We start from the raw sequence: 25,898 nt of genomic DNA, 5'->3' as shown, positions 1-25,898 counted from the left end.
AGATGTTCTGAGGTGGAGAGAAGGCATCTCGTTACTCCAGCCGGGGTCCCTCTTGGAGTGCCCAGGCATCTTTGACCAGATAGCTGGGACTCAAGTCAGATGGGGAATATCAACACTTGAAAGTGAGGAGAGGCTCTCGGAGTGGCTGGCCATTCTGACTCACTTGACCTTCAGGAGAATGGTGTGCCAAAACAGTAGATAAAGCTTCAGCTCTGCACGGCTCCAAGGCAAGCGCTGGGCGGCCTGGACCTGAGAGGTCTAGGATGTGAGGTGGGGGTGTGAGTGTGCTGAAGCCAAACCCTGCTTCAAGTGCCAAAAATGCTCCCTGACCCAACCCAGAGGCCAGCCATGCCTCATGCCACATGCTAGGTGCTGAGGTGCCCCGAGGAACCTGGGTCAGGTAGGAAGTCCTTTACAGGAGCCATGACACCCTAGTCTCAGACCATGTGGGTGGGTCGTTCACGGCCTCCCAGCTGCAGCCTCTGCTGTCTGAGTTGCTCTCTCCCCTTGTCAAGGCTTCACTCCCACGTTCATTCACAAACTCCCGCTGCAGGGCTGAGAAGGCAGTGGGGTGCCTGATACTGGAAGGAGAATCTCCTGTTACCTCACTTGGCAGGTGAAAGCCACAGCTTCCTGTTGGGGCCATTTCTCTCCCCCACCCCCACCCCATTTCTCTCTCTCTCTCTCTCTCTCCCATCCCTCTCCCTCCCTTGTCCACTCTGTTCTTGTTCATTTCTGTCACGTGATCCCTGCCTGCAGATGGAACTTCTGCCATGTCCTGTAAACCCAGGGCAGTGTTACTCAGGAAATTCAGATTCCTGGAAAGGACAGGTAGGCTGGAATCCTGCAGCTTTGGCAAACCCCATGGGTGATTTAGGTGTCTGAAAGATGAAGGGAAGCCCAGCAGTTAAGAGCACTCGCTACTTTTGTAGAGACTCAGGTTCCATTCCCTGCATCCACATGGAGGTTCACAAACATCTGTATCTTCTGACCTCTGGACATCAGGCATGCACATGACACACATGCATACACCATACATGCAGGCAAAACACTCATACATAATTTAGTAAAATAATCTGGTTAGTTTAAAGGACAGACCACTAATGTGGAGACCTGGTTCCAGGCCTGCCCTGACACTGGGTCCTTCTCTCCGCAGCCGTGATTGCCTTGATCTTCAGGCCGCCGCTTTCCTCTTCCGTTTCACCTTCTTGCTCCCTACTGGGGAATAGGGTGCAGCTAATTATGAGGCTTTCCAGTGGTGGCTGAAATGCACGGGTCCACCCTTACCCCTACTAGAGCCTGGATCAAAGCTTAAGAGAGAGGGCGGGGATGGCTAGCCAGAAGAGCTGGGCTGTCTGCCGTGGTAGGCATCCTCGAGGGAGGTTTACCCACCGTGATCCTCTTGGGATTTGAGCAGCTTGGGTGTACCCTTCGCAGTTCTCAAAAGATGTCCTTGACTGTGACGCTTCTTCCTGGCCACGATCTGGCAGAGGAGTGGAAGAGAAAAGAGTCTTTCTTGTGCGCTGAAAGGTGTGTGTGTGTAACGCACTGTCCTAGGATAATTTTAACTCAGAGGAGGGCCGGAAAATGTTTCTGGTTTTTATTTTTTTTAATTTCTTTCCAGCCCATGTGGCGCCCCGCCGGCCCAGGTGGGCCCAGTTGAATGGGGGGCTTGTTCGCGGGCGGGGCGGGGCAGGGCGGGGCGCACGGCCTCGCGCCGCCCCCAGCCCCTCTCCCCACCCTGTTGCCTGGCGCCAGTCGCTCAGAGCGCCCGCCAGCCAGCCATGACCGGAGCTCCCGTCCTAGCCCTGCTGCTGTTGGGGCAGCTTCTGACGGCCCCCTCCGCGCAGGTGAGCGCGAGCCCACGGGTGCCGACCGGGTCGGGGATAGATAGGGCTGTACGTCGAACGTCATAACCTGGGCCAGCTCGAACCTCCTGGGCCAAACCCTGAGTTCCGCTGCCGCGGACCTTCGAGGACATCTATGGCAGCCTCCTCGCCGCCTTGCTCCGGCGAGCGAGTTCTAGTGATGCAGCTGAGCCCCATGGACATCAGGACAAGGCGGCCGTGAACCTGGACTCCCACTGTCTTCGCCCAACCGGGTCAGGACGCTGCCCGGCGCTACCACCAAGCTCAGAACAATGTTGCCTTTGTTCCTGGAGACTCCCTGCGGACCCGCAGCCACTCCTGGCGCAAGCGGGGATAAACTGTACCTCCGCGCCAGGAGACTCTGGAAACTTTAGGATTTTCTAGCGGGCAGGAATGGGGGTCAAGGGCCACTGTCACAGGCCCCAGAATTACTTGGGCTGGGGAGGATGAGACGGGGGGTGGGGAGGGGGGAGGCTGACACGGTGGAAAGGAGAGCTACCTAATAACTTACCTTAATTTCAGAAAGTGGGACCTCGAGGCCCCCCTGGTCCACAAGGGCCTCCTGGGAAGCCCGGCAAGGATGGCATCGATGTGAGTTGGAAGAGGAAAGGGGAAGGTGCCCTGAGACTCATGGCCTTGTGACCACAAATGCAAGCCCCTCGTCTGAGAGCTAGGGTGATACAGGGTACCCCTAGTGGGCTGAAAAGACCTCATTCGTCTTTGGGGTAGATTCTGGGGTACAGATAGCAGGGTAGTCCTTGGTTAAAAGTATTGGCCCTAAGGTGCATGTGCCCCCATATTCTAGGGTGTACTCTGGGGACCTGGGGTTGTTGGGACTGGGAATAGAGCTAGTCTTGGATGGGGCTGGGGGCCAGCTTAGGCTCTGAGATGGTATCTTATCATCCAGTTATGGCCCAGACAGTTTGGGGAGGCAACTGAAATCGTCCACCCCACATCCTCCCATCATCTGGCATGGAAAGTTTCTCATAGGGTCTTCTCCAGGAAGGGCAGCCTCCGGTCATTCATGTTATTCTCCTAGGGACGCCATAGAGGGCTATAGGAAGCTTCAGCACGAGGCCTGAGCTCTTCTCAGTATCCCCAAGAGTCCCAGTACCTAGCTCAGCCAAAATGACCATGGGCTCCCTCACACCCTTCCTGGCCCACCATGTTGGACCTGGGTTGCCTAGGACCGTACCCTCTGAACCCCCTCTTTTGTAGCTGAGCATCCAGGCTTTAAGGCTCCTACTTAAAATATAAAGTCTCAGTTGAAAGATTCAGCCCCCTAGTAGATATTTATCCACGGGCAATAAGGCTCCTGGGACACCTTTCTGGAAAATGGGGGAGGAACTGCCATCTCCAAACAGAGTCAAGATGCTTAGCTAGCCACAGCTACTTTCTCTCTAAAGCTGTTAGGTCAGTGCAGAGGAGCCCTATAGAGTGTTCCCAAGTGATTCTCAAATGCGGTGCGGCTGAGCCTATTTCTAGCTCGTCCCATCCTTGCTAGCCTGCAGAGGAGAGGCCTCCAGATATAAATGAGAGGGTCTGGGGATCCCTGCCCCCCCATAATGTCTCCAGGGGCCAAGCTTCCAGTACTGGATTGGAGAATGGCCCAGCTCTAGGTGGGTTTCCTATTTTCGGGGGTTACATGTGGTCTTTTTCATTTTTGCAGGGAGAAGCTGGCCCCCCAGGCCTGCCTGGCCCTCCAGTAAGTGTCCCTGGTTGGGAAAGAGAGGCTTTTCCAGTCTGCAAGGAAGAGATGAACACAGAAAACGGAAGGGCATTGATGCCCTGCCCTCATTGCTATAGGCCTGTGTTGCCCCAGGAGAGACCTGAGGGCAGAGCCTGGAAGAGGGTGGGAAGGGAGCATAGGGGACTCTGTGCTGGGTCTGGCTGGAAGCTTTCTTTGTGCCAGTGTCCAAAAAAACCAGAGAAAGGAGATAGTACAGCCGTATAGGTCTCCCCACTGTGCCTGTGTAGGTTGAAGATTCTGAGCCCACTGGCATTCCTATATGGTGACCGGCTGTGCTGGTCTTTTGCTGGGAGGCTGAATCCATTCGGTGAATATTCAGTAGATGCTATGGGAGTGGGGCAGCCTTCCAGGGTGCAGTGGAGCAGCAGGGTGAGGAGCCCATCACCGTGGCTGGGTAGCAGCCGACATGGAGAGGATTTGGCTTTCTTGATGGAGGCTAGAGCTTAGAGCCAGGTACTTCCTGCATAACTCCATCCTTTCCTCCTACCAGGGGCCCAAAGGGACCTCAGGGAAGCCGGGGAAGCCAGGAGAGGCCGGACTGCCAGGACTGCCTGGTGTGGATGTGAGTGTACACTCCTACTGCATCCCTACCTCACCTCACCCCTGTCACAGCCCAACCGAGGGTCTTCCTTGCTGTTCTGCAGCTGGGCTTATTCAAGCAGGAAACCTTGTCCTGACAGAAGTTGCGGTAGTTCCCAATAGGGGTCCCTGGCCTTCATCCCAGACGCTGCCAGCTCCTGGCTTGGACAGACCCAGCTTCCAGTGGCTGGAAGTCGCATCAGCGCTTACTGATCCAAGAACAAGCGCCCATTGTCAGGCTTCCTGCTCCACTCTGGCCACACGGGTGTTCCTCCAAGCGCCCTGATGTCTTGATGGATAGCGGTGTACTCAAGGCCCTGGCTCTGAGACTAGCCAAGCAGGATCTGAGGGCTGGGCTGCTGGGTCTATTTGTTTTGTCATCTTGGGATTTGGTAGCAGTACTGGCCCCATGCTCTCCTCGCACCCTGGGTGCACTGTGTGCACTGGGGACCACTAAAAGTGGTCTCTGCCTTCTGGATTCATAGTTAAGAATCCAGTACTCCGGAGGCAAAGGCAGGTGGATCTCTGTGAGTTCAAGGTCAACCTGGTCTACAGAGTGAGTTCCAGGACAGTCAGGGATACACAGAAACCATGTCTTGAAAAATCAAAAAGAAAAAGAAAAAAAAGTGTCTGTGGCTCACTCTTCCTGGGCATGGCATGTGCTTCTCATTGGTGGTTTCTTGAGCCCACCCCCTCTCTACCTCTCCAGGGTTTGACTGGGAGGGATGGACCCCCAGGACCCAAAGGTGCCCCTGGAGAACGGGTAAGTGTTTGAGTTCTTCTCCAGTGGCTGCAGTCCAGAGGTAAGGTTCCCAGGTGGTCCACAAGGGCCATCAGAATGAAGGCTCTGCGGATGATGTCCCTGACTGCACTGGCCAGGCCCTATCCCATTACTCCACTTCAGGGGAGGATGCCGAGTGGACAGTCCCTAGCTCCCCCTCTCCAGCAATCCCACAGCCCCTGGTCAGAGTCATCGTGGCATTCAGACCCTGGCAGGGAGAGCTGGTGTGGTGTTGGGGGCATGAGCCCCAGATGTCCCTCCTCTCAGTGTCTCCGGACACCAGGTCCCTGGGTGAATCAGTACAAGAGAAGCCACTGCACAGCCTCTGAGTCTGATGAGTCTGACCGCCTTCACTGAATCCCCCCATTTACTAGCAAACTGGCTCTCTTTTCCCACTTCTGCTTCTGAGGGCAGATCCGTTCACAAGTTCTTCACCTCAGGAGAGGGAGCCATGGGCACGGAGCACCTCAGAGAACTGGAGGTGTGGGTGGGACACGTGCCCATAGCTAGCGTGGGGTACTCAGATGTGTGGGTACCTGAATGGAAGTAGTGGTTAGTGGCCACCTGGGCTGCGACTGCGGTTCAGCTGGGGTGGGCTGGTCCCAGGCTGTCTGGGGGGACACTTTGACTGCAATGTGAGAACCAGAGTATACCCCACTCTTGACAAACCAGTCATTTTAGACCCTGTCTGCCCAGCTGGTGATCTCAGCAGCTTTTGCAAGCTAGTGTTGGTACAGCTTCCCAGACGACAGTCCGGGGACCTAACTGGCTCACACCTCCCTTTGTGTCTTGCCTTCCGGTTGGTTCTGCCCACCTACTAGCAACTTTTTTGGCCGTGCTTTTTCTCGCCCGGGTTCTAGGACAGCAGAACCTTTCTATACAGGTTTCCATCCCTGCTCCCCACCTCGTGAGAGTTATGGCTTAGGCTCCAGAGAGGGGAAAATGGGTTTGCAAACAGAGGCCAGAGTTTCTTGCCTGTGTACTCAGACCCATATTTTCCTCTTCAGGGAAGTCTAGGACCCCCGGGGCCACCAGGACTTGGGGTGAGTACCAACCCCTCTGTATATGGTCACTGTGGGGTGGCATCTTTGGGGGTCTCTTGCAGCATCCCCTGGGCTCTAGCCTGGAGGCCTAGAGCTTTATCTAGGCTATGGCCTCTCCATTAGTGGGTGTGGTTCTCCCAAATCAGGTACCACCCTCTCTCTAGACCTCAAAATTGCCTTGGGGGTGGCAGGGCCAACCTGTGCATTCTTGGCTTTGCAGGGCAAAGGCCTCCCAGGACCTCCTGTGAGTATTCATTGCCCCCTTGACCCCTCCCAAGAATTTAAGTTCCCTGAGCAGCCCTCGCTGAAGCCCACCTTGGGGTATCCCAGATCACGGCACAGTGGTCTTCTTAGGGCACGACCTGACTACTTCATACTTGGAGTCCTGGTCTTTCAAAGGGCATACAGCCCTGGAGGGATTCCCTCAGTCAGGGTCACAGGCTGCCCATCTCCCCCTTCTTTACCTCCTCCAGGGAGAGGCAGGAGTGAGTGGCCTCCCAGGTGGAGCTGGTCTGCGAGGTCCCCCGGTGAGTGACTGCTCCCTGTCCACTGCATGAATGCATGCAGCTTTAGTGCCCACACTTAACCATAGGCTCCTGTTACCCCTACTTACCTTCACCCTGCCCCCTCCGTTTTTCCTGTACACTCTCTCCTCTCTGTTACCTTCCCTACCCCCACCCCCATCCTGTACTTGGTGAGCACTGGCTGAAGCTCAGGCAGAGAGGCACCCATGACTCAGGGTGGCAAACAGACAGACAGACAGACAGACAGACAGACAGACAACACAGGCTTCATCCACGGAGATAAAGGGGGCTTGGGCTGAAGAGTTGGTTCAATGGTTAAGAGCACTGGCTGCTCTTCCAGAGGTCCTGAGTTCAATTCCCAGCAACCATATGGTGGCTCGCAACCATCTGTAATGAGATCTGGTGCCCTCTTCTGGCCTGCAGGGATACATGCAGGCAGAACACTGTATACATAATAAATAAATAAAATCTTTAAAAAAAAATAGGGGTGGGGGGACGGGGCTGGAGAGATGGCTCAGAGGTTAAGAGCACTGGCTGCTCTTCCAGAGGTCCTGAGCTCAATTCCCAGCAACCATATGGTGGCTCACAACCATCTGTAATGAGATCTAGCGCCCTTTTCTGGCGTGCAGGCATATATGCAGGCAGAATGTTGTATACATAATAAATAAATAAATAAATCTTTTTTTAAAAAGGGGGGAGCTATAGTATCCTCTACTTTGGGTGAAGCTGGTGCCCTCAGTGGGGCAGGCTCTGCTCTGAGCCATGAATCCTCTGCAGGGACCCTCTGGACTCCCAGGCCTGCCTGGTCCCCCAGGACCTCCTGGACCTCCTGTAAGTACCGAGGAGGGGTGGGCTGTACAGCACTCAAGGTCACCTTGCCCCAAGGACAGATGGTTTCTGTTGTCAGCTACTCTGCAGCGGGGTCAGCAGTGCATCATCCCGACTCCTGGGGGGACAGAGTGGGTGGGGGGTGGATGGACACCGGCTGTTCTTTGTATGTTCAAGGGGAACCCCGGAGTCCTCCCTGAAGGTGCTACTGATCTTCAGGTAAGCTTTGTGGTGGTTATGAGGGGCTGTGAGGAAGCCTTGCTGGAGGCCACTGCAAGGGGGCGGGGTTCCAATGCAGTTTCCTACCCAGAAAGGGACCTGCTTCCCTCCCTATCAGTAAGGCCCCAGAGAGAGCTCCCTGGGGACTCTCTGCAGATGGCTCCAGGCACAAGCCTGGCCTCTTCTTCTCTGCTGACCATCTACACCTGTGTGGTCACGGGGAGGTGACACCTAGTCAATACAGTTCCATCAGGTGGCAGCTCTGGTCCTGCAGAGCCACCTCTCAGCTCCTCTCAGCTCCGGGTGGTAAGTAGCCACTGCCCTGGAGAGCTAACAGCTTTCGTCTGCTGCAGGGCGTTTAGTTCCTAGGAGGTGGTTTGTGTCTGGTTTCATCCCCAACCGGATGCAGTTTCATTTAACCCTGATGGTCATCTGCCCTCTGTTCCTCGCCCTTACTCAGCATCCCCTAGAAGGGAAAAGGAGGGTTCTTCCAGATGAGGACAGTGTTGAGCCTCTGGGATGGGCTGGTAGTTGGAAGTCAGTACCACTATATACCCAGGCTTGACCTGGCCAGTTCAGCACGAAGTGAGCTAGAAACCTCCAACAGTGTCTCGGTGTCTGGCGCGGGATGTGCTGTCAAACCAGAGTGGTGGTACTACTGGTGGGGTTCACACAGCATCCCTCCTAACAGCCACCAGGTGCCTGGTCACATGAAGGCCCCTTTGTGGAGCCCCAGCCAGATGTAAATAGTTGCTTTGAATCTGAGAGTCTGTCTGTAGGGAGTGAGGGAGAGTGACTGGCTGCAATCCAGCCCTCCACAGTTACCACACCTCATGCCCAGCACTGAATGGGGCCCTGTTGAGGCTTGTCCACGGTCCCCTTCACTGGTGAAATGGTCCTTTTCAGTTCCCCCGCCCCCTGCCACTGGTATCCTGCCCCAGTTGTCTTGGGTCTAACCCTTCTGTTTTTCAACAGTGTCCTGCCATCTGCCCTCCAGGCCCTCCTGGACCCCCAGGAATGCCAGGGTTCAAGGTGAGTGGGAAGCTGTAGGCTGAGCACACTTCTTCACTGACAGAGGCCACTGGGTCTCCTCATGCTGTGGAGTTTGGGGTTTTAGGAAGTCTGAGCCTACACTCAGCCTTGTTGTGGGGGGAATATATTCATCAGTTCATTCTGTCTTCTCTACCCAAATGACACACTGGAAGATGGCTGGCTAGGCCTGGTCTGAGAGGTCGGAAGAGGCAAAGAGAGAGATGAGCCAGTGCTAATCCTAACCCTGCTCCTTGGGGGGTCCTTGGAGCATAGTCACAAACCCTCCCGGACCTCAGTTTCCCTGTCTGGTTCTGGCCTTGGATTCTGAATGTCATGCCTGACTGGCTGTATAGTCCTTGGTTCTGCATAGGCAGATTGTGGGCATCCATGCGTCTAGGGACAGTGACTTCTATTCTTGTTTTCAGGGGCCTACTGGCTACAAAGGGGAGCAAGGAGAAGTTGGCAAAGACGGTGAGAAGGTAAGATGCTGTCCACATAGGTTTACTGACCTAGAAGTGGCAGCCATAAGGAGAAAGAGGAGGGAAGTTGGTGGCTTGTGGTCCTGAAAATCACAGGGGAAGGTGTTGAAACCTTTGGGAAGGAACCTGCTGCTGGTATTTCCTTGGTGGGGCCTGACTCGTCAGAACTGGGTGGCCTGGAACAAGTCCTTCCCTATCTGACCTCACGTAGAAACTCCTGGTGTGCTGAGAGTCCCTGAGGGCACTTGGCTCTGGGCCTAAAGTGTTTATAGGAGCTTCTGCTACTCTGACACAGCAGCCACTGTCCTAGAAGGCTCCTGCCTGTTCTTACTGCATGCTGGGAAGAGGCCTGGGATGCTCTTCTGGTGACAAGAGTGGTTGACTAGTGTGCAGTGGGCAGACTGCTGGGTCTGCAGTGGGCACTCCCCCACTTAACCAGGAGGGAGGTGCCTAAGGAGGTCTGGGGGCTTTGCTTGAACACAGACCCCTAGTCCTTCCCAGGGGGTGCTGAGGTCACCATGATTTATGTGGCCTATTTCCAGCTGTAAGCAAGTATCCCCTACTTCACTCAACCTCTGTGGCTCAGCTGTGAAGGAGGAGTGGTACCCCTCCTTCATGAGTCATGGCTCAGACTCATGGGAGGAGACCAGCGGAAAATCAAAGATGCTAGAAGAACTAGGGTGAACTAGCTGACTACTGTTTTCTCTGTTGTAGGGTAATCCAGGCCCCCCTGGGCCTCCTGGCATCCCAGGCACCGTGGGGTTACAGGTGAGGCTGGGGGGGGGGGAATCAGGGTGGTGCGGTGGAAGCCCTCTGATGGTCTCCAAGGGAAGTTAGTTCAGACTCCTGGGACCATAAACCAGCTCTTGAGAGAGGGACCATCCAGGCTGACCCCAAGGCTAGTGTTGCTCCCTCCAGGGGCTTCAGTTGAAGTCAGACACTTCTAAGGAAGACGCCAAGGCCTTGGGGGACTCAGAGGCCAGGCCAGTGGTGGGGTTGTTCAGGTAGGTGTACCATCTGGCCCCTGTAGCTCTGGTTCTGTTCTCTCAGGGCCCAAGAGGATTACAAGGACTTCCAGGGCCACTTGGGCCACCTGGGGACCGGGTAAGTGCTGCTGGCTCCATGGAGGGCTGTGGGTCAGCTGAGGTCAGTCCTGGTAGTTGAGTGGCTGGGATTGTCTCTATCCCAACTCTACTAGGACTCAAGAGGAAAGAGCCTAACTGCCAGAATTTCAGGCTCTTCCTGGCTAGCAACTTGAGGCTGGGCTGGAGCTTCCCTCTGGGTGTATGTTTCTGTGGAAGGACTTCAAATGCCTTCTCTCCTCTACAGGGTCCCATTGGGTTCCGGGGCCCCCCTGGGACCCCGGGAGCACCTGGGAAAGTGGTATGTATCTGTCTGGGCTTGAAGGTTGACCTCACACCAGCCCAGACCATTTGACCCTCAACCCCACCACTGGGTTTCCCCTAGCCCCATTCCAGGATGAGCTGTCCGTAGATACATGGGGCATCCAGAACATACCAAGGGGTGGGTATATCTGTGAGGTCCAGGACACGTGAGAAGTAGCATGTGGCGTGCCTGAGTGCCAGCACAGTTGGAGCATGGGGCATCTGACCTTCGTGGGAGATCTGCCTCCTTTATCAGCTGCCTGTGACCTGGGGATGGGGGTGTGTCACTGTCCCATGTGACCTTCAGCAGCAGCAGGCAGCCTCTGACCAGGCAAAACCTGGAAGGGGCCTCAGCCGCTATTTACAGCTTCCTAGCCTTCTCTGTGTTGCTAACACTGGCCCTACCCCCTTGTTATTTTTTTAGGGTGACAGAGGTGAACGGGGTCCAGAAGGGTTCCGAGGCCCTAAAGGTGACCTGGTAAGTGAGAAGGAGCTCGGTTCTCTGGACCTGTTTGTGAAACAGTCTGATCTAGTTCCTAACTAGAGTTGGGAGTGAAGGACACTTAGGGTGCCCCTGCCAGGAGCATGGGGGCTCTTCATGCTATACCCTCTTCTGAAAAGGGGTGTAATGCTAGAAACGTGGACCTGAAGGGTCCCAGCCCTCTCCCTGCCCCCTGCAAACACCCAAAGCCCATATGGGAGACTCCAGAGCAGCCAGCAGTGAGAAGCTCTGGACAGAGGCTGGGGCATGGGCCACTGGACTCAGATCCTGGCTCTAGTCCAGCCTAGGAGCTAGGCAGGTAGCTTCCTCCCTCCACTTCACTAATCTCAGACTGCTCAGCCACAGGTGGAGACTCTGTAGTGAGGTGTGAATAGGAGCTATGGAGAGACCCAGGCTTCTCCTGAATAGAAGTGGCTGTCAGCACACATTGGCCTCTGGAAGCCTCCAAACTTCTTCTTCCCCACCCAAGACCCCCAAATTCTAAGGGTGTCACTTGCCTCCAGGAGCCCTGGTAATGGAGCCTCTCTACAGTGACTGGGATGAGCCATGGCACTCTCCAGTGGAAGCATAGTCTAGCTGATGTCCTGAAAGCTGGCACGTGTGGCTGAGCTTCTGGGGACATAGTGAGTCAGGATGGGATATTCCTCCCAACTTCAGCTGTTTCTACCCCACGTTTTCTTTAGGGCAGGCCTGGTCCCAAAGGAATCCCTGGAGTGGCCGGACCCGGTGGAGAACCAGTAAGTATCTCAGGTATTCATGGCATCAGGATGGTGTCAGGGCCACATAAACTGCCCCCCACGTTGCTACTCCTCTAGGCTGAGATGTTGCCATTAGTAACCACTCCTCTCAGATCCTCTTCCGTACACAGGGCCTTGCTTCACAGGGGTATGACCTACGATGGGTCAGGGACCCCACTCAGGAGTTCCTGTACTGTATGTAGACTAACCTGCCAGGACCTCCTTGCCATTTAAACTGCTGTGCTTCAGAAATTCCGAGCAGCCCCATAACCCCCAGCACTCCCAGCAGCCCCAGAAGCTCCCAGAGACCCACAGCAGCACCTAGTAGTCCCCAACAGCTCTAGCACCCACCAACTACTCTGCAGGAGAAGGGAGCTGCTTCTTTGTCCCGGCTGCTCAGTCCCGAAATAATCACACAGAATCTGTATTCATTAAATCACTGCTTGGCCCATTAGCGCTAGCTTCTTATTGGCTAACTCTTACATCTTAGTGTAACCCATTTCTATTAATCTGTATATCACCACGAGGCCATGGCCTACCAACACAGTTTCAACACGCCTATCTCCTATCACCACGAGGCCATGGCCTACCAACAGTTTCAACACGCCTATCTCCGGCAGCGGATCCATGACTTCTCCCTGACGCCGCTCTTGTTTCTCCCAGCATTCAGTTCTGTCTTCCCTGCCTACCTAAGTTCTGCCCTATCAACAGGCCAGGCAGTTTCTCTATTCATTAATGGTAATCACAGCACACAGAGGGGAGGGGACTCCCACATCCCTACTCTAGCAGCCCCAGAAACCCGTAACCTCCCCAGAAGACCCCCCCAACATTTCCAGTAGCCCCAACAGCTCCCAGAAACCTACAGCAGCACCTTGCAGCTCCCGGCAGCCTGAAACACCTCCCCACAACAGCCCACGTCTTCCTCTTGCTCCAGCCTGTAGTTCTGCAGCTGCTGTACCCTACAGAAGGAGGTAGTCTAGGGTCAGGCTTATCTGACAGCCGAGAAGGAAGGATGGTAGAATAGGCCCAGAAAACACAGATGGGTATGTTGAGGGCCCTGGGCACACCGTCTACTCACTCTCTTGCAAGGTCTCTGAGGATAACATATAACCACCTAGCCAGGAAAACAAAGCCACTCTTGGGGGCTCGAGAGACATTTTTAGTTTAGAGGGTAAGGAAGGAGTTTCTCCGTGGGACAAGGTGGTTCTATCTGAAGGGCCTAACACTGTCATCTGTCCTTAGGGCATGCCAGGCAAGGATGGCCAGGATGGCATGCCAGGGATTGATGGCGAGAAGGTTGGTGCCTGGTGGGATGTTTGCTGGGAGGAGGTGGGAGAGGAGTTCAGCTTCCCCAGGCCTCAGCATCATTATCATTTTCTCTCGTGCCCCAATCACTATCGTTGCAGGGAGAAGCTGGTCGCAACGGTGCCCCAGGAGAGAAGGGCCCCAATGGGCTGCCGGTGAGTGCCCAAGCTAGGTAGCTTAGCTGCTCTGGAATTAGCTCCTGTGGGTGTCCCAGGAATGGCTCTGTTGGGCACAACGCTGGTGCAGGAGGACAGGGGTCACCTTAGCTTATCTGTACTCAAGTGCAAACGAGCCTGTGTTCATCCTGGATATCGTGGGGCCAGCCTTGTGGACCCTGCTTGGGAATGCTGGCAGGGGCTCTGCATCAGACTGAGGCGGCTGTGAGGGTCCCACAGTGGGTCAACCTTACTCTTTGGAGCACTTTGTCTGGCCTGTGCACACTGCCCATGTGCACACTGTGCAGCTGCACTGTAGACATTCTCTGCACGCATGCCCTCCCTGGGCTCAGCAGTGTTGGCTCTGACCCTATCCCTAATCCAAACTCCAGCCTTAACCTAGACTGTTACCTTGACTTCAACCCTGAACCTGACTCAGATCCTTGACCCTGGCCCTGATTTCTGTCCTGCAGGGGCTCCCTGGCCGAGCTGGGTCCAAAGGCGAGAAGGGAGAACCGGTGAGTGGCTGCTTTTTCCCCAGAGAAGGGAGGAACAACAGGCAGTGCTCCAAGGGTGGATAGAGGGGACATAGCATTCTCTGACTCCTCACTTCTACAGGGTAGAGCTGGGGAGCTGGGTGAAGCTGGCCCCTCTGGAGAGCCAGGTATCCCCGTGAGTATCCATAGCCCTTCCCTGTGTGTACATAGGAGGACCATGCCTCTCCCCCTCCCCTCCCTCTCCCTATGTTGACACAAGAACTCTACCCCTCTGGTGTGTGCACAGTGAAACCCTGCCCCTCTACATTTGTGCAGTGGACCTTGCTCTTTCCCCCATGTGTACACAGGGCCCCTGTGTATATGGAGATTCTGCCTTGTCTGTGCATGCTGGGGACCTGCCCTTCCTTCCACGTGTACACAGGAACTCTGCCAGTTTTCTATATGTACCTGGGGACTCTGCTCCTCTCTTCATGTGGACACAGGGATCTTGTCTCTTCTCACACATGTCAAAGGATTCTGCCCTAACCTTTTCTTTCCTGGCAGGGAGATGTTGGTGTTCCGGGGGAGCGTGGTGAGGCTGGTCACAGGGGCTCAGTGGTGAGTGACGGGCACAGAGAGACGTAGTTTATGGGCAAGAAGGGTAGCATTTTGGATATATAAATAACCAAGGCCATGAAAGCTGAGAACAGTAGGAGATGGGGTAATCTTACCCCCTCACCCTTTGGAATAATGGTGCATTGCTGGACTACCTTAGCCTCAGATTCTTCAAGCCACAGTGCAGTTGAGACCCTGGCAAGTTTAAATGGAAATTCCCAAGCCTTGTACTATAACCTGTGGACTCAACCTTCTCTCGGGCCCTGTGGAAGGCACTGGGCATTGGTACCCGACACTGAGCCAGCCTGACAGTTTGGGTAGAGACTGTATATAAGCCCTGAGATCTGCTGCCCACACTTAATTGTCCCAGAAGGTGGCTGTGCTTGTGCCTTCAAACCTCGTAACTCAGTGACATGTCCACACAACACCCTAGGGAGGCATAGCTTGGTTTTCAGGGCCACAAAGGCTGCTGGGACCTCCATGGTCCTCACAATATCCATTTATACTTGATCTTTTAGGGAGCCCTTGGTCCACAAGGTCCTCCTGGGGCCCCTGGCGTCCGTGGCTTCCAGGTGGGTAAAGCTGGAGAAAGGGTTTGAGCCCTGGTTGACTGGGCAGAGGCGGGATCCTGACTGGGTTCTAACAGGTGCTGACTAGCTGGGATGTTATCCAATCCACAGGGCCAGAAGGGCAACGTAGGAGACCCTGGCCTTCCAGGTCCTCAAGGCCTACGGGGAGATGTGGGTGACCGGGTAAGTGTCTTTGTCTTGTGCCTCCCTGCTCTAACCAGTCTACCCCCTTCCACACGGGTGGCAGGGACAGTACCATCAACTCTGTGAAGAGGTGCCCTTAGTTCTTTTATTGCTCATTCTTTTGGTGTTCTTCTTGGGCAAGAGGGGATCTAGAACACTCACCGCTCTGTCGCAAGCTCCACATGCAGGCCTAGAAGAACTAATAACTGGGGCAAGGGTAGAGGCGGCGACTTGTGACTCTAGGTCCCAGGCTGTCTGTTGGGTGTGAGTGGAGACCTGAATGACCCCAGTGTTTCAAACATGTAACTTTCCAAGACTCTTTGCTGCTGGTTCTAAAGGCAGCCAGTGAGTAACCTCAGTATTCTACAGGGTCAGGGCCCAGGGGAGTTGTGGCTTACTCAGGTTCTCATTGTCTAGTAGGCAAGACCTGGGACCTCCTGGGAAGAGGTTAGGAGTCTGGGCTGGGGCCTAGGCCATACACCAAGTCCTTAGGAGCTATGTGATTGCTTTCTTGGTCCCTACTGGGCAGAGCCAAGCACTCTGAGTACATATATATTCAGGCATCAGAGATTCCCGGGCACCCCTACAGACACAGGGAGTCACAGAAACCACCACCACACAGCAGACACAAGAGGTGCTTTATTAACCTCCAGGCAGGAAATTCCAGGGCTTAGGGAACTTGCCAGCAACTCCAAGGACCCTAAGCTAATGCTAGGTGATAGCAGTGCTGGTGCCTGCCCAGTTCTGGGAGGCTGGGGGTGCATCTTTCTGATGCTCTCTTCCTTGGATAGCTCTTACCTTTCATGTCTGAATTCTCTTTTTAAAAGAGATTTATTTTTATTTTATGTGTATGGGTGTTTGCCCACATGTCTATATGTGTGTTGTGTGAGTGCAGGAGCCCAAGGAAATCAGAAGTGGGCATCTGAGTCTGGAGCTGTGCTGTGGGATGATGCTTTGAACACTGTAAAGATTTATCCCTCTTATTATTTTAATAAAACACTGATTGGCCAGTCACCAGGCAGGAAGTGTAGATGGGGCAACCAGACCAAGAAAAGTAGAGTCAGTCACCAGCCAGACTCAGAGGAAGCAAGATGAGAATGTTGCACTGAGAAAAGGTACCAAGCCACGTGTCTAAACAGAGACAAGAATTGTGGGTTAATTTAAGTTGTAAGAGCTAGTTAACAATAAGCCTGAGCTAGTAGGCCAAACAGTTTATAATTAATATAAGCCTCTGTGCGTTTCTTTGGGAGTGAACGGCTACGGGACCAAGCAGGACAGAAACTTCCATGCTACAGAGCTACCCGATGTGGTTCTGGGGACTAAACCCAGGTTTCCTGCAAGAGCAGCCAGTGCTCTTAACAGCTGAGCCATTGTTCCAGCCTTTACCTTTAGATCTTGAGGAAGCCTCATGCCTTTTGCCCACTAAGCACATACTCTACCTTCATAGCAAATAACTGTGTGTGTGTGTGTGTGTGTGTGAGAGAGAGAGAGAGAGAGAATACCTATACAAGTCACAGACATTAATAGCTGATTTAAAGGATTCACTGTCTACTGGGAGTGACAGGCAGCTGCTGTCCTGAGAAAACTGGCCCTTGAAGGACCTGTGGGGCCTGGAGGTCTGTGTGCTGCTGCTACCTGTGGACTTGGGCTTGGCACCTGGGGCTGGGGTCTGGTTCTGAGCCCCCTGCCTTAGAAGAAATTTTTATGCCTCTGCTCTGCAGGGCAGTGACAACCTGTGGGGATCCCCAGGATTCCTCTAATCTAGAACCTTCTCTCTGCCCAGGGTCCAGGAGGTGCCACAGGCCCTAAAGGAGACCAGGTGAGCACAAGTCCTATGCATGGTCAGGTCAGCTCTAAGCCATCTGGCTGTGGATTTACTTTCCAAACCCTTGAGATGTTCCTTGGGTTCTTTTCCTCTCCATCCCTGCTTAGCACAGCCCGGGGCATCAGAAGGGACAGAGTCAGCTGCTTTACTGGGTACAAGTAGTTGTCTAGATGATCACTATAGAGCCCTGGGGGGGGGGGAACTACCTCTGATTAGGGAAACTGACTTTTTAAAAGGGGTGAAGAGAAGTGAAGTCTGGGCTCTAAGACCTGTGTTGCAAAAGCAGGTTAGAGCTGTGTGGCTTTTCTCTGAAGCCCTTTTCCTCCCTGAAACAGCTCAGAGAGGGGGCTGTGGTGGCTACTGTAATCCATCCTTGCAGCAACTGCTTCCTCTTCTCTGGGTGATCCAGGGCTTCTCCTTACAATACCCTGGAGGTGCTACCTAGCAGGAAAGCCTCTCTTTGTTGCTTTTGGGAGCTCCTTCAACTACAGGATCCTGGCATGGACTCTGGCCTCAGTCTTGGATCAGTGGCTTCAGGTGGGAGGAGCCAATGGTAACTTTAGTGTGTCATCCTCAGGGCATTGCAGGTTCTGATGGCCTTCCAGGGGACAAGGGAGAGCTGGTGAGTATGTCTGAACCCCTTACTGCCACCTGAGAGCCACCTATCAGTTTTGGTGAGAACTGTCCTGTGGATGAGGTACCTGAGGAGGGCAGATAAGGTCCGAATAGCCCAGGCCTTGCCATCCCATTAGAGTATATGTGGGGGGAGAGAGGGGTCCAGGCACAGGCAGAGCGATTCCCTGCTGAGGTCAGGACTCTCCAGGGACCTTGTTACATTCTGCCTAGGAAAGTCACCCTTGTCTGAATCAACCACTGCTAAAGTCTAAGTGAGAAAACCCCACTTTAAGAGCTGGAACTTGGACCTATTATAATGTAGCTTTGACCGAGTCACTCACAGCTCTCTCGGAGGCACCAGGAATAGAACTACCTTGGAATTTAAATGGAAAGGCCTTTCTGGCTCCAAGGTGGTCAGGGATTTCAGCTCTGAAGTGATGTCTTTCCTTGTGGTCCAAGTGACACACAGAAAGCCTAGCTCCAGGGATCCTGCCTTCAGGTAGCAACCACTGGCCACTGTGAACCTCTTACGCCTTTTGCAAATAATCCCAGTTGATTGTACTTTATTTTGGCAAATTCTTGACAGAGCCTTAGAATCAGCCCCACCTGATCACTCTTAAACTGATGGAGTGGTACGCAGAGCCCTGCCAGCTAGAAACCTCTGCATGGTGCCTGCGTGGTGCCAGTTACCACAATGGTGAGCCAGGTGGGGACCTCACCCTCGGTCCTTCCCTGCTTCAGCTGTGGACAGTCAGCTCACAGTCCACTTACACAGTGGGGGCAGTAGTTTCTGAGGCCCCAGCTAGGGAAAGGCCCAGAGTCCCAGGGAGGAGATGTCCGCTTAGCATTTTAAGACTGTAGTAAAGAGATGGAGGAAACAAGCCAGACTCAGAGCAGGTACCATGCGGCCACTAAATCACATGTCAGGGGGGAGGTGTTAAAGTAGCATCGGTCGGTGAGGGGGACATAGTGCCAGTGTGTTCATGGGGGGGGGGGCTGAGTGTTAGCTTGAACGCTGTCCTCTGCTGACCACGATTAGGTCAGTTTTTAGAGCCACTCCCAGACACCCCACAGTTAAAGCACACACTTACTTCCTCTTTACAGGGTCCCAGTGGCCCCGTTGGACAAAAAGGAGAGGTGAGTACCTGGCAGATACTTCAATAACGAATCCAAGGAGCCCACAGGCTTCCATCCACCTCTGGGTGGGTAGTTGCATGTAAGGTACTGCCTACATCTGAGATCTGGTGGCCACTCACTCTTGAGCTTCAGGCCTTCCCCAGGAGGGCTCACTCACTCTGACCCCTTTTTCTCTTGTTTTTCTGCAGTCTGGCAGCCGAGGGGAACTGGGCCCCAAAGGTATCCAGGGCCCCAATGGCACCAGTGGAGTCCAGGGCGTACCTGGTCCCCCAGGTCCACTGGGCCTCCAAGGCCTGCAGGGTGTCCCAGGCATCACAGGAAAGCCCGGAGTTCCGGTTTGTGGCTTTTCCTTTCTCTTGTGTTGTGGATGTTGGACTTGTGCTGGGTTTAGATCATGTTTTTTGTGAGCTGTCAGTTATTTGGGGTGAGGTGTTGGGTATGTCAGGGCTACTCGTGCACTGCTCCACCTGCTGATAAACCTGGGTGAATTTCAGGGCAAGGAAGCCAGTGAACAACACATCAGGGAGCTCTGTGGGGGGATGATCAGCGGTGAGTCTCCTGCGCTTCCTCCACCTTCTTCCCAGGGCTTAACACAACCTAGGGTGCTCAGAAAAGCCCCAACTAACTAGTGGGGGGTGCAAACCTTTAATCCCGGCACTCGGGAGGCAGAGGCAGGCAGATCTCTGAGCTCAAGGCCAGCCTGGTCTAAGAGAGTTCCAAGACAGACAGGGGAATACAGAGAAACCCTGTCTTAAAAAGCAAGAACCAAAAAACAATTCCAAGGAAGAAATAAACCATTGTGCATTTTAGCTGGGAGGTACGCTTCCTTCCCTGAATGGCTTTGAACTTCTCATCCCAGCATGTGAGGTGTTCCAAGAGAAGGGGGACTCTCATGAAGATATTTTGATAATCCTCTCTGAAGTACTTACTGGGCACTCTGTTTTCCAAAAGAGCAAATCGCACAGTTGGCTGCACACCTGAGGAAGCCATTAGCACCAGGCTCCATGGGCAGGCCTGGTCCAGCCGGACCCCCAGGACCCCCAGGCCCTCCAGGATCCATTGGCCACCCTGGTGCTCGGGGTCCCCCTGGATACCGTGGTCCCACTGGGGAGCTGGGAGATCCTGGACCTAGAGGTAAGTAGAGCAAGACATGGCCCTGCCTCAGTCACTTGAGGAAACCCCAGCTTCCTACAGCACTGAACAGCCCTGCCCTCCCATGCTGTGATGTCTTCCTCCTGGGGTCCAGGGAGGAGAGGACTCAAGGAACATTCAGGTCCACTGTCACCTGAATAAGAGACTGCCATTTCTGCCCCTGATTGGCCTCATGGTCATGAGACCTGAGAGCAACACACATTTAGGCAGGCCTAGTGTTCCCCAGTTCTACTGTCTACATGGCTCACCTAGAAATGCTATGAAGACACCAGGACTCATTCAGGGAGACTCTGAGAGGGCTGGGCCTTTGTGCTTTTGAGGCCACCACAGCTAATTTCTTACTATTCTGTGGGAAGCACAGTAATCTGGAATGTGATATTTTTCTCAAATACCACCAGGACAAAATGTGTTGGGGATGTGAGCAATAAATGATAGGAATCCGTTTTCACTCACGAGTTCAGACTTTAATGAAGCCTGGCAGGACATAACAATGTCAGTTGCAAAAGTTAAAAAAAAAACAACTCATTCAAACTGTCTTTAAGATGATATGAATCAGGAACCCTTTGAAAGGAAGAGACAGGTCAGTCCTCACGGCTTGTCCACCGGTGTCACAGCTACTAGCACACATTGTAGGCATCTTGCTTGAAGAAAGTTGGGGCACCAAAGACAAACTGGGGGTTGTGATGACACACTGAACTGACTGATGTACACCAGCCTTTCCCAAAACCCTTTGGGATTTGTGTATTTTAAAATGAAGACCTCTCAAGCCTCACATCACCATGGTGACAAGTTTGAAGCCTGATTCTGACTGATTGGTCAATAGCTTCCTGCTTCCCAATAGAAGTTTCTTTTTTATTGATATTTATTGAGCTCTGCATTTTTCTCTGCTCCTCTCCCTGCTTCTCCCCTCCCCCTTCAACCCTCCCCCAAGGTCCCCATGCTCCTAATTTACTCAGATCTTGTCTTTTTATACTTTCTACTTCCCATGTAGATTAGATCTATGTAAGTCTCTCTTAGCATCTATATTGTTGTCTAAGTTCTCTGGGATTATGGTTTGTAGGCTGACTTTCTTTGCTTTATGTTTAAAAACCACCTATGAGTGAGTACATGTGATAATTGTCTTTCTGCGTCTGGGTTACCTCACTCAAAATAATGTTTTCTACCTCCATCCATTTTCCTGCAAAATTCAAGCTGTCGTTATTTTTTCTGCTGTGTAGTACTCCACTGTGTAAATGTACCACATTTTCCTTATCCATTCTTTGGTCAAGGGGCATTTAGGTGGTTTCCAGGTTCTGGCTGTGACAAACAATGCTGCTGTGAACATAGTTGAGCACATGTCCTTGTGGCACAATTGAGCATCCTTTGGATATAGACCCAAAAGTGGTATTATTGGGTCTTGAGGAAGGTTGTTTCCTAATTTTCTGAGAAATAGCCACACTGACATCCAAAGTGGTTGTACCGGCTTGCATTCCCACCAGCAATGCAGAAGTGTTCCCTTTTCCCCACAACCTCTCCAGCATAAGTTGTCATCAGTGTTTTTGATCTTGGCCATTCTTACAGGTGTAAGATGGAATCTCAGAGTTGTTTTGATTTGCATTTCTCTGATGACTAAGGATGTTGAACATTTCCTCAAGTGTCTTTCAGCCATTTTAGATCCCTCTGTTGAGAGTTCTCTGTTTAGGTCTGTACTCCATTTTTTTATTGGCTTATGTGATCTTTTGGTGTCCAATTTCTTGAGTTCTTTGTATATTTTGGAGATCAGACCTCTGTCTGATGTGGGGTTAGTGAAGATCTTTTCCCATTCTGTAGGCTGTCGTTTTGTCTTGTTGACTGTATCCTTTGCTTTACAGAAGCTTTTCAGTTTCAGGAGGTCCCATTTATTAATTGTTTCTCTCAGTGTCTGTGCTGCTGGTGCTCTATTTAGGAAGTGGTTCCCTGTGCTAATGCATTCAAGTGTACTTCCCACTTTCTCTTCTACAAAGTGTGGCTGGCTTTATGTTGAGGTCTTTGATCCATTTGGACTTGAGTTTTGTGCATGGTTGATAGATATGGTTCTATTTTAATTTTTCTACATGTTGCTATCTAGTTATGCCAGCACCACTTGTTAAATATGCTTTCTTTTTTCCATTTGCTGTTTTATGCTTCTTTATCAAAGATCAGGTGTTCGAAGATGTGTGGATTGATATCCGGGTCTTCTATTCGGTTCCATTGGTCCTCCTGTTTTTATGCCAGTACCAGGCTGTTTTCAGTACTGTAGCTCTGTAGTAGAGTTTGAAGTCAGGGATTGTGATGCCTCCAGAAGTTCTTTTATTGCCCAGGATTGTTTTGGCTATCCTGGGTTTTTTGCTTTTCCAAATGAAGTTAAGTACTGTTCTTTCAAGATCTTTGAAGAATTTTGCTGGGATTTTGATGGACCCCAAAAGAAGTTTAAGAAAATAATCTGTATGGGAAATGAGTCTGGGTCCCTTGTCATCTCCGAAGCTACACTTAAAACTTTGGTAGGTGGATGGACTCGGTATAATTTGCATATCATTTATACCTGTTTTAAAATTCTTGGAGATTGAGGAATTTTAACACTGGAGAGCAAACATGGACAATTCATCTTGTCTCAGTGCAGTGTCTGTACCAAAGCAACCTTCAAATGACTGTTTTCTTGGTCATGTCTCCAGAGTGTGGCCTTCTCAGGCAGTCTGTGCCATCTGGTGTCATGTGACTGCCATCTTTAAAAGCATATAGGATTTCCTCCAAACAGGGATCTGAGTTCCTTCTCGACCAAAAATAATTTAGAGTATTATGTGCCTGTATAGATGATCTGAGTAAAACAGTTGGACATTAAAGGCCATGACTGAGACACAAAGGTCCTAGGAAGCCTGCTGGATGGCCACACAAACCTGTTTTCTATTTGAAAGTGAACATGTCACACTGCCCACTCTGTGTAAGGCACTGGGCACCTTTAATCCTGAGTGTGCATTAGATCCATGAGCCCACTGTAGAGAATGTACATACCTGATTAGGCCCTCACAGACACCAAGCTCAGACCTGTTCTTCCCTCCCTGAAAACACTGCTGAGTCCTCTGTTGAGGTTCACCATATGGAACCAGTGGGTGTCCCAAGGCATTAAAGCCCTTCCAGGTCACTAGCGACTGCAGACCACAGCACCACTCCAACTGCTGTAGTATAAAATAGTTCAGCAAGCAGCCATAGCTTTAAACCTGCACCATAATCTCACCTGCATGGCTGTCTGGTCCTAGAATCAAGCAAGAAAACCAGTGTTGCTGTATCTGTGTCACTGGAGGCTGTTTGCCTTTTGTTGTTCCTGAGGTGCTAATGTAGGGCCCTGGGCATGCTGGGTAAGTGGTTTACTATGGCACTGTTGCCCCAGTCCTGTGTGACCATGACCAGACCAAAACAAGAGATGAAAGATTTGAGGAACACTTAGGTGATTTTTTTTTTTTGAGACAAGGTTTCTGTGTAGCTTTGGAACCTGTCCTGGAACTAGTTCTTGTAGACCAGGCTGGCCTCGAACTCACAGAGATCTGCCTGCCTCTGCCTCCTGAGTGCCAGGATTAAAGGCGTGCACCACCACCGCCCGACTTAGGTGATATTTTTAAAACACCTGAATACCAGATGTGATCCCAGCCCTGAGGCAGGAGGATCACTGTGAGTTGGAAGCCAGCATGGGCTGCACAGTGAGTTTCAGACCTGAATCACAGGCTAAAACCTTATTTCAATTAAAATAAAATAAAAACAAAACATCTGTTGATAAACTGTGGACCAAAACTGATTCTGAAAACATGAACACCAAATAACACAAACGTTTCAGAGGCATATATATTTCAAACAAAACTAAATTCCACTAGTGATTTGGAGGTAAGGTTGGTGTCAGTTGATGTGCTGGGTGAGGATGTAGATGTGCTTCTCTGGTCAGACTTCCCCTAAGCTGCACCTTGGTGAACAGCCTCACTTCAGGAAGAACTTACTTAAAAGCAGCGAGCTCTGTGGAAACACGGTGGAAAAGGCCATCACTGTGGATGGGTAGCTATTCTAACATGCCTGTGTCTTTTCCCCACTGCAGGAAGCCAGGGTGACAGAGGAGACAAGGGTTCAACAGGCACAGGGCTGGATGGGCCTGCTGGGGACCAGGGGCCCCAAGGTAGGCCGCTGTCATTGCACCATTCTTCTGGGGGAGGACTAGAAATATTTTTCAAAGGCAAAGCATTAAGGACCTGGTTAGCGACTGCTTTTATAATCTTAGTATTTAGAAATAATGAATAATCAATGATCACTAATTTTTCTGTATCTAAGTAGGTTTGGTTAACTTCTATCTTACCAAATATACGTCTAGTCCAGAAAACTATCTCTTAATTGACCACATATACACTGATTTTTCTTACTTTGTGTGAGTGCACGTGCCTGTGTGTATCTGTGTGCACATATATGCATGCATGCACGCGTGCTACAACACACACGTGGATACCAGGGAACAACTTTGTGGAGTCTGTTCATGGGTTCTGGACATTAATTTCAAGTTACCAGCTTATAGGCAAATACTTCTACCTGCTGAGTCATCCTGACTGTCATGCTTCAGTGTCTTAATGTAAAAAACTGAATGCTGGGGGCTAGGTGTGGTGGCATACATTTGTGGTCTCAGCGTGGAGGAGGCTGAGGTAGCAGGATGAATTCATCCATCTACAGGCCCCCTGAGGAATTCCACTCTGGGTTCCTCTACCAGACCTGCGCTTGAGTGACCCTCCCTGCCTCAGAAGGCTCCTTACCCTCCTCCCTGAGGCATAACCTCCCTTCTCTTCGTGGTACTCCTGCCCTGACTGTTTAATTGCTGTCCTGGCTAGCCTGTTGGCAACCTCAGGCTACAATTCCACCTATGTGGCCTTACGTATTAGTTCTCAGCTGCCACTCCCAGCTGTGCCCTCACACTTAGGTCATATCATGTTGGAAATGGCTATGATCTACCACCCCTAGTTAAAGCTCCCCAACTTCCTCCCAGGCTGCCTGCCAACCCCAAATATGTTCTTTTTTCTTTTTAAGATTTATTTTATGTATGGAGGTGTTTTTGTCTGCATGTATATCTTCACAACAGAAAAAAAGGCATCAAATTTCATGAGACTATAGTTATAGACTGTTGTGAGCCACCATGTGAGTGCTGGGAATTGAACTCAGAACTTCCGGAAGAACAGTCAATGTTCTTAACCTCTGAGCCATCTCTCCAGCCTCCCAAATATGTTTTTGACATACACCCTACAAGCCCTTCTGAGACCAAGTGCACCGTGTCTTCAGGACATGAGATTATCTGTGGCTAGCCTGGCCTTGGCTGTATCTGCCCACATCCTGCCCAGTCCTTGCCTCTGTTCTTCCAGACTGTGCCCAAGTATCCCATCTCTGACCTTTTGAAGGGTTCAGAAGTAAGCCAGTAGAGAATCTTTAAAGTAGATTGTAAGTGGCTGCTGCTTTGGAGTTCTCATGGCCTCTAACTGCACTCTCCTGGTTTCTAGGGCCTCAAGGTGTGCCTGGCATCAGCAAAGATGGTCAAGATGGTGCTCATGGTGAGCCTGGCCTTCCTGGTGATCCTGGCCTTCCTGGAACTGTTGGTGCTCAGGGAACCCCAGGGATCTGTGACACCTCAGCCTGCCAAGGAGCTGTGTTAGGAGGGGGTGGGGAAAAGTCAGGTCCTCGGAGCTCATAAACAACTTTAGGAACTGACTGATAACGCACTCCAGCAGGCAGCAGGTATCAGTCATGTGGTTACTAGAAATGGACAGTATGGCTAGCTACAGTCAGCTAGTCCTTCCCGGCCTGCTGCCTGGACCCCCAAGAGCATCTACTGGCACCACTGTCGCTGTCCCATCTGCAGGATTAATGGCAGCCCATTCATCTGTGACAGCATACCTCAGGCACAGACCCTAGTGGAGACTTTAAACCAAGCATCTGGAAGGGATGGTGTACCTAAGAGGTTTTTTGTTTTGTTTTTTGTACAATTCCATGAGATAAAAACACTCAAGAGACTTGTTTACATAACATTTATACAAAGCGTATGACAGAGTACCAATAAAGCAACCTACTAACCTTCAGATCAGCACTGGCTACAGTGATGAAGGTGAGGAACTCGATGTCTGTTTCACCT

The 25,898-nt window shown here is 51.9% G+C and overlaps 1 protein-coding gene across 1 annotated transcript; it reads left to right on the top strand.

The window, feature by feature from the left end:
- The first annotated feature begins 1,729 nt into the window (after window positions 1–1,729).
- Col9a3 (collagen type IX alpha 3 chain) lies at window positions 1,730–25,884 on the top strand. Its single transcript, XM_048441305.3, has 32 exons — window positions 1,730–1,850; window positions 2,391–2,459; window positions 3,538–3,573; window positions 4,109–4,180; window positions 4,907–4,960; window positions 5,986–6,021; window positions 6,242–6,265; window positions 6,495–6,548; window positions 7,323–7,376; window positions 7,551–7,592; window positions 8,568–8,624; window positions 9,050–9,103; window positions 9,818–9,871; window positions 10,154–10,207; window positions 10,433–10,486; window positions 10,913–10,966; window positions 11,674–11,727; window positions 12,970–13,023; window positions 13,134–13,187; window positions 13,661–13,705; window positions 13,806–13,859; window positions 14,228–14,281; window positions 14,797–14,850; window positions 14,959–15,030; window positions 16,814–16,849; window positions 17,433–17,477; window positions 18,575–18,607; window positions 18,796–18,942; window positions 19,102–19,156; window positions 19,559–19,741; window positions 23,835–23,912; window positions 25,270–25,884. Exons 1-32 carry the CDS (start codon window positions 1,785–1,787, stop codon window positions 25,458–25,460), a joined length of 2,043 nt encoding a protein of 680 aa, XP_048297262.2. The 5' UTR covers window positions 1,730–1,784; the 3' UTR covers window positions 25,461–25,884.
- Window positions 25,885–25,898: the final 14 nt, after the last annotated feature.

Source organism: Myodes glareolus, chromosome 10 (genome assembly GCF_982192425.1).
Source record: "Myodes glareolus chromosome 10, mMyoGla1.1, whole genome shotgun sequence".
NCBI classification, from domain to species: Eukaryota; Metazoa; Chordata; class Mammalia; order Rodentia; family Cricetidae; genus Myodes; species Myodes glareolus.
The sequence above is the reverse complement of the archived record's forward strand: the minus strand, read 5'-3'. Positions and strand labels throughout refer to the sequence as shown.

What these genes read in the sequence shown, in the direction of transcription:
- Col9a3 (XM_048441305.3), top strand. Translation starts at nt 1,785, where the DNA reads ATGACCGGAGCTCCCGTCCTAGCCCTGCTGCTGTTGGGGCAGCTTCTG. An exon ending in CAGGCCTGCCTGGCCCTCCA is followed by an intron (nt 3,574 to 4,108) that starts GTAAGTGTCCCT and finishes TCCTCCTACCAG; the next exon opens with GGGCCCAAAGGGACCTCAGG. An exon ending in CTGGTCACAGGGGCTCAGTG is followed by an intron (nt 14,282 to 14,796) that starts GTGAGTGACGGG and finishes TTGATCTTTTAG; the next exon opens with GGAGCCCTTGGTCCACAAGG.